Raw genomic sequence first — 13,592 nt, forward strand, 5'->3', positions numbered from 1 at the left:
GTTTTGAAACTGTGCTCTTGTCATCGTCGGGCATCATAGTCCTCGTTCCTGTCGTGGTATACTTTTGCCAAATCCTTTCGTGTCCGAATTAGTTCACGCACACTGAATAATGCACAGGCAGTCCAATCAGGATGACACGTGCTGGTTGCGCTGGACGAATTAGACTAAAACAATTAGTCCTCTCGCCCTCATGGCGAGGACTAAAAATAAACTATTTTCTCTTGTCCCACTGTACTCATATATAAATTATGGCAGCAGTCCTAGCTCATGAACCATTTATACGATTTATATGAACCATATATTTTATCATATTTCAATAATGGTGAATTTTTGAGACACTTCATATCGAAGACCAACCATCCTATCTCGATCAACACCCAAAACGCAAACCTCAAAGATTCAAAAATTCCCAAATTCAAAACCCCAAATCGTACACGTTTGGAGAAACCGCTTTTACACTATAATGTAACACCCATACCAGCTCAAAAACCTGTCAAATGTCAAATTGCGAACTTGAAACTGAGGAGAAGAGTACCTTTTTCTGAGAAAACTCTTACTTGTTTGTGATAATGCATAGCTGGGATTGATACGCTAGGGCTTTAGAAATCGAACCTCTTCTCGACAGGAAGCCCATGTCAAACTCTCTCCTAGACCCCGAATAAATATGAAAAAGGTTTAAACGATACAAGGAGACTTTCTCACAAAACTCAGAATCTTTAAAGGAGGCTAATAAAATAGGTAAACACAACATCGATAAGGGGAAACAGGAAGGAGACTAGCAACGTCATTTCTAGACTGGGAAAGTTTAAACTAGCACCTGTAGCTTCAGGCGAAGGTTTCGCAAAATCTGCTAGGGTGGACACGACTTGGCCAATTAATGTTGATTTTTTTCCCTGTCTGAGAATGATGCTTACTACGTTGCGGGAACACCACGTTCTAAGGGGAAACGTCAAAAAAGTGGGCATGGTCATGACCGGAAATTCCGAATCACTATGGGAGGAGCTTAATACGTCATTAAGTTACTTACGTCAATCACTATATTATAACCCTTGTATTATTAGCGGAGCTGCCGCGCGGGCCCCATACTTAAGAAAAAATGGTAAACCATCGAGTTGATTTTTCATGGCTTGGCTGACGTCACTTCCGTCCGTCCGTCCGTCCGTGTACGCAAGAATCCCGATTGGCTGGTTAGATTATCTTTTTTTTTTGGCGGGAATGTCGACGCGTTGCAACATCCGGGTACACATAAAGGTAAATCCGGCTATTAAACTTTTGTAAAAAACGTTTTTACACCTGTTATTACGTATAGAAATACCGAAAGATAACAACATAATTTATTTATTCAAGCTTATATTTATATTTATATTTACTCTATTTACGATGGAACCCCTTTCCGAAATCGATATGTCGAAAGAAAGCTCAGAGGAGGATGAAGCCAAAAGAAAGGCCAGAAGTAAAAGAGTTTTTTCGGAAGGGGAAAAACTCTGGAGGCGTGAAAAAGAAAGGCAAAGACGAAGGAATCTCACCAAAGAAAAGCGGCAAGCAGAGAGAGAGAGAAAACGCAAATCCAGGCGGGACTTCGATTATGAACAAGGAGAACATGATCGTGAAAGAAAAAGGAATATGAGGCAAAACTTGACGGATGAACAAAGAGAAAATGAACGTGAAAGACAAAGGAATTTGAAGCAAAACTACTAGTTAAGGCGACTCTCAGATGCACAGAAAAAATCGCTTTAGGGCAAGTTATAGACCAAAGACAATTAAAAAAGCTTTCATGTATTCAAAGATGGATTAAGAAGTGTTCTCCAAGAATTCAGGTGTGTGTTGTTTAACAAACAATCGTATATTATTATTTTTTGACAAGCATTTTTTCTCGACGAATCGACAAATCAAAGACTTTCCCTCAAAACTTTTAATATTTCTGTAGATAAGCTTAATTTATTTCAATGCTGGAGGAAATATAACATGAAGAGCATATTATAACAATATTCGTCCTTTGTTTAGCTTTGTAAATCATTAACAATTCGGTTGTTTTTAACCAACTATCATATGTTTTTCGTTCAAGAAAAATTCAGCTTTGCTTGCCTCCTATCGCGGGTCCCATCGGCAAAACAAAGCTGAAGACTTTCATTCAATAATTTTATATCTTTCTACAGATAATTTATTTATATATTGAATGAAATGTAAAATTACACCAAACATTCAACTGTTTATTAAGTTGTTCGAGCTAGCCATGATTATACAAATGAGCTTAAATTTGTGTTGTTGAGAGATGATATTGTATAAAGACCTTGTCTTTCACTTTATAACCAAGCTAAAAAATGTTCAAAAACATTTACAGATGCCAATTTACTGACAAAGAAGTTAGTCATTTTGTATTTTGCATTATTTTCTATTTTGTCTCAGTTGTTCGTGTCAAGTTTAATACTGAATGTAAATTTTGCTTTTCGAAAACTTTTGTCGTTCGTGATTTTCGTATCTTTCTCACGCATGAAAACAGACATGAAAACTGGTAAAATCGAATCTCAAAATTTAGTAAGCTTAGTTTTCAAGCTTCTCGAAAAGTAGTTAATTCTCATATGAAAGGAATAAAATTATTTCAATGAAGTAATTAAGAAAACTTTTTCCTTTTAACTCATGACACATTTGGTTTTAAATGTTCAGGGCCTTCATTTCTCAAGTTTAGTTAGTTGATGATCTCCAGGCAATTTTCTCCCTGATGCTTTCAAAGCATTTGTCTTTTTTTTAAATTTTCATTGCGGTAAAAAAACAAACAAAACAATTAGTGCATTTTGATTCGATTTCAATGCATGGTTTTTATTATGGGACACGTTATCTTCATCTCGAATGAAAATAATTGAATATTTTTTTCCCGATCTTATTTTTACCTTTCAGATTCATTCAAATTGGGCTCCCTGGCTCCCTAATTTCGTATTGGGAGCTCCGCTTTTAGACAGTGCCTAAATATATATATTGTTATTTTTTGGTTTGACTGACAAAGGAACATTAGAGTACAAACATTAAATGGTTGCAATACTTTGTACTATTTAGAACTAAATAGCACTAATTACATAATAGAAAACAATAGAATTAGCATAATTTCACAGTATTTAGTACTATTTATTATATAGATATCAATGAAATACCAGGTTTTCTCTAGTGTCGAAAACTTGAAAGCTTTCACCAGTGGAAGATACCATATCTTTCACATGTGAAGATATCGCTGTTGATAATAAAAAATAAAGAAATAAATTTTTTTTGAGCTTTTGTTTTATTTAAGTTTCTATATCTATATAATAAACAGAACATTACATGGCCGCTTGGAGATACGAATTTTATCTTCTCGTGTTCAATTTAGATATCTCACGAGTGAGCACAGCGAACGAGTGAGATATCAATTGAACACACGAAGATAAAAGTCGTATCTCCGCGCGCCCATGTAATATCCTCTATTTATGTTGCACGCCTTTAGTCTTTGTACTCTACCAATTTCAGTACATTATTAAAATGACAGGGCGTTTGCTAATGCAGCGCCTAAGGTATGGAACAGGCTAACCTTAGATATCAGAAATACTAAATCATATGTTTTAATCTAAACGTTTGCTAAGAACTCACCTCTTTAAAGTTAGTCAGGTCTCTTATGGCAAAATATAGGTCCCACCGTGACAGAAGTGACAAAAGCGCCAAATTTGGCAGAGATGTTCCTTAGGATCCACTAAATAATGTTAGAGGGGGAGCACAACGCAATTCTCACAATTAAGGGGGATTAAGGGGTTTTTAAAATTGATCTTAATTACGAATTGGGCTACCTGTTGTTGGCAGTTTTCAAGTAAAACAGCTCACAAGAAATGCAGTAGTGACATTAATTGACTGAAACTATTATGCTTACTCATTTCTTCGCATATACATTACATAAGGCTTTTGAATATATACTAGTTCCCAGTCCCTTCTCGCCAAAGCTTATTGCAATTCACGTTCCCTTTCTCAAATTCGCATTTTGAACCTAAATTACTGCTGTTAGATCGATATATGTTCGCGAAACAAATGTACTTTTAAATAGCGCTAATAGAAACGCCAAGAGATAACTATATTATTTGAATTAAGTTAGGGCTACATAACGGAAACAATGTTCGATCGCTGAAACTCTTCAGATTGTCCCTTAAACTTGATGCAATTACTTTGTTAGCATTGGCATCTACAAAGGGGGGTACATCCCAAGGAAGCCTTGGCACACTTGCATCTTGTACAGGCACGTTTGCAAGAGCACTTAATCAGTTCACTGCAAGCCTTGCATACTTCGGGAATAGTGATCCATTTCGGAACCCATTTGCAATCAACTTCAAACCACGAGAACTGCCCTGGTGATGGCACAGGTGGCTGTGGCTGCTTGCTAACTGTCCAGATACCGGCCTGGTAAACGGTGCGCCGGACATGCTGCAAAAGGACATGGCCTGCAAATAACAACAGTGTCGATGTTATTAAGGATTATTTAAAAAAGGGATTGATCCTAGTTTCATGGAAAGAGGGTGCAGCGGGTTAGTTCAAACTTGTCATTGTGAGTATGTGTCCTGTTAGCGTCCTGGCCCCCTGACTCTTCCTCTCATAAGTGAATTGGAGACAAATTGTGATAAAGAAAAAAGTAATATTTACCTGTGTAGGCGGGAGCTTGTCCATTGCTCTGCTGTTCTTGCAGAATAGCTCCATCCGGGTTAGGTTGATGTCGGATAAGGGACTGAGCTTATCGTACAGGATTACCGTGTATCTCTCGATCTGTTTGAAGAGGGGCGAGTCTGTCGTAAGCTGCATAAATGGCGTTTTGGCAAGCATTTCGAATGTGGGCGTGACTTCTGGAAATATCTCCCATGCCTGCCAGGCTGACTTCTTCCCTTTCCCAAAGAAGCAGGAGGTGGTATCGCATCCAGTTAATGCGTGGAATACAGGCAGGGAAGTAGATCGTGGTTTACCAAGTACAGCACAAATAGAGTTGACGCTGACGAAGCGAAAGTTTCGACCCATACCAAAGGCAAGCCACAGATCAAGTTCCGGCTGGATTTCTCTCAGGTCATGAAATTTTCCCACCAAGATGAGTAGGACATCGGTATCCACGGTTCGGACGAGGACAGTTTTCACCTCTTCAACTTGGATGGCGTGAAGGATATGGACCACAACCCTCGTATCTGCCTCCTCGTGAGTACAATCTGTCATAGCGGTTACAGAGCCAATGGAAATCACAGAAGTACCTGGAGAAAAATCATTTCGGTAGTTAACATTTTTTGTGTGATTCCAACATAGGTTATACACATTAGCATGATTGTTACCACTTTTCAATATGTCTTAGTAAGAAAACTGAGGGGGGTCGCTTAGCCGAAAGATTTGTTAGTTAATTTCCTTTGTTGTATTACACATACAGCATATTTTGTTTGAGTATCATAGCTGACATATGTGTTGCATGTTACCTGATGTAACGTGGATTGTCTTCGTTTCTGGCCAGTTATGTCCAGCAACCTTCAACGATAGGAACTGAAACAACTCTTGTTTGTTTAACGGGTCACGCAGGAATGACAACCAGTTGGATGGTAGTTCAGTACCAAACCACTCAGGATCATAGAAATGAGTGACTTTAGACTTACTGGGGTGGACATTTCTTGACAATCTGTAGTAAAACTTCCAGAAAAGTTGAATCCTTTATGCTCAAGTATGTCTCTTCTTACAATTGCGGAAGCCTTGGCCAGTATTGTGGCGTCCTCGGAGAAGTCCCTTTTAATCTTGATTGCATCTTTAACCATGCCCTTTAATGCTTTCGTGAAAACTATGAAAACATTTTTTCCATCATTTTGCTCTTGTGCATCATGAAACTGATCTAACAATGAATTCTTCAGTCGAGTCTTATTTACAGTCTTATAAACGCCCAAAGCTTCAAGACGAATTATGTAAAGTGCATGCAATTCAGATAGCATAAAAAGAAGCTTGTTTTCCTTAATATAAATCTCAATATACTCAACCAACTCAATGGATGCTTTCTGAAGAAAACATTCTGAAGAAAAGAGGCATAGACTGATGCAGGTTCATAACAGGAACCAGATGCTCTAAGAGGACATCTTAAATCTTCTGTTGTAGTTGTTTGGCATATGATGCATCGATTCCAAGATATTTCCATTTCCGATTCTGAAATAATTATATTTTCGATTAATTTTAGCTAATTAATTCGAAAAACAACTTAAACTTCAAAGAAAGCCTGTTAAACCAAACTTTTATATATATTGCAATATAAAAATAGCAAGATTACGGCCTTTTAAGAGCAAAATTACTTACAGGTTTTGTAGGTAAGTCTGGGGGCCGCCATCTTGGATTTAGCCACTGCCGAGTGGGACTGGCCACTAGTGTTTGAAAGAGATGCCGAAAAGCAGCTTTTTTGTTAAGATTTGGGGTTGTAATCGATAGCCATGACAGATAATGTATTCCAATGGGTAAATAGCATGTAAAATTTATTCAAAACGATTTTACATATTTAATGAATATATTTTTAAAAAGAAGCACAGGGAGCCCAATTCGTGAAATTTGAAAAAGTAAATCCTCCGTAATTTCCCTTAAAGGACAATTTACGTTGGGCTCCCCCTCTAACATTGATAGTACTACCATAAGCTACAACTATGCCAAGTTTGGTGCTTTTGTAAGCTCTGTAACGATCAAGACCATAAGAGACCTGACTAAGTAGCTTTCACTTAGTTATATCATATAGAAGTCAAATTATTCCAGCCTATAATCGACCTAATTCACTATGACGTCACTGCTCAGTTGTTTATGTCGGGGATAGAATCGCTAAATCCAATAGAAAATTCAACTAAATTCGCTCCTAGCGAAACAGTTTAATCTAAAATGGCCTGGTTTTCAGATATAATGTGTGTTAATATGTACTAAAAAATATTGTGAGCGTTTGCTGGCTATTCTACTTCTCTTCGTGGAATGATACGGGATTTAGAACAATTTTCGGTTAGTTTGCGTTGATTTGACCCCCTCCGACGACCATGATCCTTTGCGTTTAAACAATAGATTGTTTTGATGTGACGTCATAGTGAAGTAGGGCAATTATCGTTTTATATTTATTAATTTCTATTTTCTATTTATTTCACATATATATATTTATTAGGAATTTCATATTCTTGTAAATAGTACATTGCTAACTTGTAATTAGTAGGAATTTAATCTTATTGTATATAGTATAAGTTGTTTTATTATATCATATATTTTAATTTAACTTTAGTAAATCATGTAATGCGCACTCTATCATATCTAGAATGTTAGAATGCACAATATCAAGTATTAAATATTATTATTTATTATTATTATTATTATTATTATTATTATTAAATTCGGTCTGCACGCATGCTACATGTCATTTGGCTTGACTGACACAGAATGTTATTCAAAAGTTCAGTACATTATTACATGTACGAAGAGAAATTTAGCAATTTTCTAAAATCTTGGCAGCTGAAAAAGTTAGGACCAATCCAACCAATCAGATGAGCCATCACCTTCGTTGGCATCTCAACCGTATTAAGCACCCAACCTGTACTGCCCTCTTTTAATAAGCCATCCCTAAGGAACGTTTTCCTTTTCCTTTGGTAGGCCTTTCAATTCCAACTGTCGAGCTTATGATTAAGAATAACTATGAATTTCCAAATATCAGGAAAATCAATGAAGCTAATACGCTTCCATTATAGGAAAACCCCGTCCAAAACTATAGAAGAGAACTATAAGCCACCAGGGGGTTTAATAGAGGAAATAGGGGTTTGATTGGCCATTTTGAGAACGCTACGTTGATATGGACAACAAAATCGCAAATCATACTTCAATTTCCAGAGGTTCCAGAGCAAACCAGACCTCTATTATTCTGATACCACTTACAGCGAACAATATTCCTAGTTTTCTTAGTCTAAGGAGTGACCTGTTTTTGTTTTCATACAACATATATTGCTCCTTTTTGTAGCCCAGTTTCTCTACATTATAGGATTAAAAAGACAAATGGAGTAAAATCTACTAATTCAAATAAACGGTCCGCTTTCATAAGAAAGACTTCAATGTTTGCAATGTATATCTGCTAAACAACCATAGTTTATGTACAACAGCGGGCAAATGAAGTGCTAGTCTATATTGAAGTAGCTAATAATTATATATTTAAAAATATCAAAAGGATCCTTAGAAAGACCTTATGTCATAGGTAAGATAAGACACTACAAGTACCTCTCTAGACTCCTGCTCTCTGGTAAAGACCTCTATTATTGATACCATTTATAGCTAACAATATTCTTAATGATTTCCTTCAAAATAAACATAAAGTTCTAAGTTATGTTATAGGTAAGATAAGATACTACAAGTGCCTCTCTGGACTCCTGTTCTCTGGTAAAGACCTCTATTATTCTGATACCACTTACAGCGAACTATATACCTAGTTTTCTTAGTCTAAGGAGTGACCTGTTTTTGTTTTCATACAACATATATTGCTCCTTTTTGTAGCCCAGTTTCTCTACATTATAGGATTAAAAAGACAAATGGAGTAAAATCTACTAATTCAAATAAACGGTCCGCTTTCATAAGAAAGACTTCAATGTTTGCAATGTATATCTGCTAAACAACCATAGTTTATGTACAACAGCGGGCAAATGAAGTGCTAGTCTATATTGAAGTAGCTAATAATTATATATTTAAAAATATCAAAAGGATCCTTAGAAAGACCTTATGTCATAGGTAAGATAAGACACTACAAGTACCTCTCTAGACTCCTGCTCTCTGGTAAAGACCTCTATTATTGATACCATTTATAGCTAACAATATTCTTAATGATTTCCTTCAAAATAAACATAAAGTTCTAAGTTATGTTATAGGTAAGATAAGATACCACAAGTACCTCTCTGGACTCCTGTTCTATGTTAACGACCTCTATTATTCTGACACCATTTATAGCAAAATATATTCTTAATGATTTCCTTCAAAATAAACATAAAGTTGTAAGCTATGTTATAGGTAAGAAAAGATACCACAAGTACTTCTCTGGACTCCTGTTCTCTGTTAACGACCTCTATTATTCTGATACCACTTACAGCGAACAATATTCTTAATGATTTCCCTCAAAATAAACATAAAGTTCTAAGTTATGTTATAGGTAAGATAAGACACTACAAGTGCCTCTCTAGACTCCTGTTCTCTGGTAAAGACCTCTATTATTCTGATACCACTTACAGCGAACAATATTCCTAGTTTTCTTAGTCTAAGGAGTGACCTGTTTTTGTTTTCATACAACATATATTGCTCACTTTTTGTAGCCCAGTTTCTCTATTTTATAGGATTAAAAAGACAAATGGAGTAAAATCTACTAATTCAAATAAACGGTCCGCTTTCATAAGAAAAACTTCAATGTCGGCAATGTATATCTACTAAATAGCCATGTTTATGTACAACAGCGGGCAAATGAAGTGCTAGCCTATATTGAAATAGTTTATGAATATATATTTTAAAATATCAAAAGGATCCTTAGAAAGAAAAACAATACAATGTCTGTAGTATACTTTAAAACTTTACCTTAAGCAAACATCTCTTGGCTGTCTACACTATATATAGAAATTGATCTCAGTGATAACATCAAGCTAGCCCAGCTATGGACGGAGCAAAAAGTATGTTAACTGCAATTGTTATCACAGCAATTCTGAGTATTCAGCTTGTGTCTGTGTATTCAGGCACGGTAGAGAAGTGTCTCTGAGGTGGATTTCACAAGAAGTTTCCTTCACCAGAGGGACCTGGCTTTGCTACTTGTTTTCCCTGGAAGAACAAGTCTTGCTGTTGGGCCAATACAACTGTGGAACTAAAGAAAAATATCGTCAAAAATATCCTTCATTTGGACTGGGAATACTGTGGTAACTTAAGTGAAGTAAGGTTAACAACTTAAAATATCCTTAGATATATATTGTCTGCGGCAACATTTCTTTCGAAAGAATAATTTTGCAATCTGCTATAAGGCGCCGATCTACACTGATTACTGACATGGTTGATAAAAAATGAACTAGCCCGAGCTCTTTTGGGTTTCTTAGGATTCTGGGCCCTCTTTACAACTTCACATTTGAATCGTAGTTTTTGGCCTGTACGATCCAAACTATTCTGAATTCCCCTCTAGCATGACTAACAGTGAGATTATATATCTTAGTCCTGTAAGAAATACCTGTTACACGAGGCCTGTTTCTATTTTTGTGATCCAAACCTGGTCAAATGGAAAACAACTGGCGCTTATGTTAGCGAGCTACCCATCTGCAGTGATGCTTGCGACAAATGGCTCGAGGCCTGCAAGAATGACAAGACCTACTCTGAGAATTGGATGGATGATTATACCTTGTATCACTCCAAAAAGGGTCCAATAAAAACTAACAGACCATGTCGCACTTTTGCCGAGGTAAGTGTTGTCCCCTGCAAAATACCTACAGTATGTGAGGAGTGCTTTGTTATCTTCAACCAAGTTGGTGATTATGAACTAACATGCCATGCTCTATTCCAGTGTCATCTTTTCCTGAAAGGTTTTTTTAAAAATATACTGAAGGTTTTTCAAAACGGCGAAGGATTGTGTAACAAGGTCTATGGACTAGCCTTCAAGTACGAACGGTCTTCCAACTGTTTGGTGTTCAATTTCAAAGGTGAAAACCCGAATGACAAAGTCGTGCCAGCTCCTTCTTCTTCATCCTAGGCATTGTTGAGCAAGGTAGAAGAACTAATGCTGGAGGAAAACTTAAGAACTTGTCATTAGCGTTAACAAATTCAGGCATTAAACTGATATAAAATATATACGTAAAGAAGCTCTAAGAGGCCAAGGCCAACAGTATTCAGTTCGTACTTTTTGGTCTTGACTTGAGTAAGCAAAACAACATGAACATGTTAACCAAGAGAATATGAAGTAAATAGAGGATATTACATGGGCGCGCGTAGATACGGATTTTATCTTCGAGTGTTCAATTTGATATCTCACGAGTGAGCGCAGCGAACGAGTGAGATATCGATTGAACACGAGAAGATAAAATCCGTATCTACAAGCGCCAATGTAATGTTCTGTTTATTATATAAACTCCAATGAAAAAGCAAACATTTTATTCTTAAATGCATGTCAAACAAATCTGAATATTTTAAAATAGATGCGTCAAAACATAAGCAATTCAATGTCAATTTCTTACTGTCTATCCTAAACTATTGAGGATAAAATTGTCAATAAGACAATATCAATAAGACAAGAAATATGATAATTCTGACTATAAATAAAGATAAAATTATAATAAATCGCGAAATATTGCAAACTGTTCCAGGTTAAACTTGAATGTAAAGTTTATAAGTTAAGCTAAGTTAATTTTCCTGGCTGCTGCCGCTATCCGACGACTCAATACGAAGTACTCGTCGAAACTTCTTTCTCGGTTCAACTGGAGGGCTGCTATATGGTGCCATATTTATGTTGAAAATTCCTCCAGATATTGTATTTCCATAAAACATTGTTTGAAGTTGGTTTTCTTGGACTGAGGAGGTTGATGAGCTTGCTTGATAGAAATGTTGTGCTTCGGCTGTGTGAAACTCTGATCGTTGTGCGACTGAACACTCGCGGTTTGTTGTACTTGAACTCAGAATGTTTGAAATATTTTCCATTTGTCGCTCTCGGAGACTGCTGTAATTATTTACTGACTGCAAGTTTCGGTGTCCAGTTATTTGAATGATCTGGTTTGGGGGGACATTACTATCCTGTAATTTTTGCACTAGCGTCTTTCGTCCAGCATGGTTTGTTTTGCGGGGAATTCCACCAGCGTCGCACATGTCTTTCAACATACTGTTCAATTTATTTACTCCCACGGGCTGTGCTTTAAACCAATTGCTTTCACTATTTTTGCCTTGAATAGATGTTTTAAGTAGTTGCAAGAAAGATAAAATGGAGCATCAGGTTTCAACATTATTTCTGGCCGCTTGTCTCGGTAAAGTTTGTATATGTTCACTGGATCTCGCTCGGCTGTGACTTGTTTGTTTTCATACATTCTTGGTTTTACTGTCCTGACATTCCTAGGATCATCACCTTGTCTTGTTTTTGTTTGTCTCTCTGAAAGGACAAGATATTTTTTCCCCTGACTATCAGTCTCTAAAGCAACGTCGCCCCAACACAAGCTCCTCTGTTCTGTACAACCCCTGAGACCGAAGTGAATCATGTTATTCAGCCAGACTGAATTCAACAACGCTTGTGGAGAACTGGCTCCCAAAACATTCTTTTGAAGAAGAATATTAATCTCCTCGTCTGTTAAAGCAGTTGTTGCGTTGGGTTTACTTCCTCGACCTTGCTTTTTTAGCTTCTTTTGCTTGGCTTTCAGAGCGTCCCTCAACCTCGAAAACTCCGGGTCAAAAAATAGCCTTTTGCCGTATTCTTTTCGAGTCAGGTATCTGTCAATACTTGATAATATTCCTCTGAGAGATGATGGTTCGTAGTCGTTAGCTTTCTTTGTCCTTGCAGCAATAATAAATTCGCTAAGGTACACATTCAGCTGCTCTGGCGGGATTTTCTCCAAATCTCGGCTTTCGTTTCGCTCCTCTAGCAGAAACTTCAAAACGATGTTCAGGTCATAGGCGGTTTTTTTCTTTGTATTTTCGTTCTCTTCTTTAGCTATGAGATTGTCGACGTCTTCCCGAGATACTGTAGCGAATCTTGATTTAGTATTTTCGGGGTTTTCATTCAAGATATCAAAGTTCCAGTGTGGTTCGTTTGCTTCAGCCATTTTCAACAAGCGAGCACATTCAAAGCGTGTGTTTGCATGGAGTATCCATGGTAACGTGTTATTTTCACATGTGAAATAACATGTTATTTTCACGTGTGAACATATCAATTTTTCGCGCGAGAGATCACCTGATATTTCATTGGAGTTTATATAATAAATAGAGGATATTACATGGGCGCGCGGAGATACGTAATTTATCTTCGAGTGTTGAAAAGATGAGAGATTTTCAACACGAGAAGATAAATTGCGTATCTCCAAGCGCCCATGTAATATTCTGTTTATTATATAATTATCAATGAAGTATGTTTTGGCTTTTTCAGGCAATTCTTTCCGTGTATTTTTGTGAATAGCCATCGCAATGGTGTTATTTTCACACGTGAAAATAACATGTTATTTTCACGTGTGAAGATATCGATTTTTCGAAATAGAGAAAAATAGATATTTCATTGGTAATTATATAATAATACTCAATATTCTCTTGTGTAAACCTAATGATCCATCGATAGATATAACAGTAAAATCAATAAGATGTTACACTCTGGTAAAAATATTGTTATTGTTTAATAATTGTCTTGACTATAAAATAATATATTGCATCTTTTTTTGAATTTCCATCATATCTACGGTCAGCCGAAAAAGACCGTTCCACATTTGAGCCGGAATACCAAAGCTTGATTCTCAATTTTTGATAAAGAAATCCGACCAGAGTCCTCTAGGTGATCTCGACTCGAAGCGCGCAAAGGATTGTTTGTCAAAACGAACAGTTCCTAATACCCAGTCTCCTGTTTCATAATATCTCATGGGTAAGCAAAATGG

General features: G+C 36.6%; 3 protein-coding genes across 3 annotated transcripts; 1 reads left to right on the plus strand and 2 right to left on the minus strand.

Moving 5' to 3' along the window:
- Positions 1-4,271: 4,271 nt before the first annotated feature.
- LOC148905201 (uncharacterized) lies at positions 4,272-5,904 on the minus strand. The gene is made up of 3 exons (XM_089024353.1): positions 5,457-5,904; positions 4,651-5,240; positions 4,272-4,451 (listed from the first exon to the last, which is right to left on the minus strand). The coding sequence occupies exons 2-3, from the start codon at positions 5,203-5,205 to the stop codon at positions 4,272-4,274; spliced, it is 735 nt and encodes a 244-aa protein (XP_088880479.1). The 5' UTR covers positions 5,206-5,240; positions 5,457-5,904.
- Positions 5,905-9,652: 3,748 nt separating this feature from the next.
- LOC116299466 (riboflavin-binding protein-like) lies at positions 9,653-10,726 on the plus strand. Its single transcript, XM_089024354.1, has 4 exons — positions 9,653-9,668; positions 9,786-9,922; positions 10,196-10,438; positions 10,541-10,726. The coding sequence occupies exons 1-4, from the start codon at positions 9,653-9,655 to the stop codon at positions 10,724-10,726; spliced, it is 582 nt and encodes a 193-aa protein (XP_088880480.1).
- A 1,132-nt stretch (positions 10,727-11,858) lies between these two features.
- Positions 11,859-12,776, minus strand: LOC148905202 (uncharacterized). Its single transcript, XM_089024355.1, has one exon. It carries the CDS (start codon positions 12,774-12,776, stop codon positions 11,859-11,861), a length of 918 nt encoding a protein of 305 aa, XP_088880481.1.
- Positions 12,777-13,592: the final 816 nt, after the last annotated feature.

The sequence above is a fragment of the Actinia tenebrosa genome, unplaced genomic scaffold, assembly GCF_029948245.1.
Source record: "Actinia tenebrosa isolate PJP-AT-01 unplaced genomic scaffold, QUT_ActTen_1.0 PGA_scaffold8__29_contigs__length_14323225, whole genome shotgun sequence".
NCBI classification, from domain to species: domain Eukaryota; kingdom Metazoa; phylum Cnidaria; class Anthozoa; order Actiniaria; family Actiniidae; genus Actinia; species Actinia tenebrosa.

Coding starts and splice junctions, on each gene's coding strand:
- LOC148905201 (XM_089024353.1), bottom strand. CDS start 5,205: ATGACAGATTGTACTCACGAGGAGGCAGATACGAGGGTTGTGGTCCAT. Junction 4,452..4,650: donor ACAAGCTCCCGCCTACACAG/GTAAATATTACT, acceptor TGTTATTTGCAG/GCCATGTCCTTTTGCAGCAT.
- LOC148905202 (XM_089024355.1), bottom strand. CDS start 12,776: ATGGCTGAAGCAAACGAACCACACTGGAACTTTGATATCTTGAATGAA.
- LOC116299466 (XM_089024354.1), top strand. Junction 9,923..10,195: donor ACTGTGGTAACTTAAGTGAA/GTAAGGTTAACA, acceptor TATATATCTTAG/TCCTGTAAGAAATACCTGTT. Junction 10,439..10,540: donor CATGTCGCACTTTTGCCGAG/GTAAGTGTTGTC, acceptor GCTCTATTCCAG/TGTCATCTTTTCCTGAAAGG.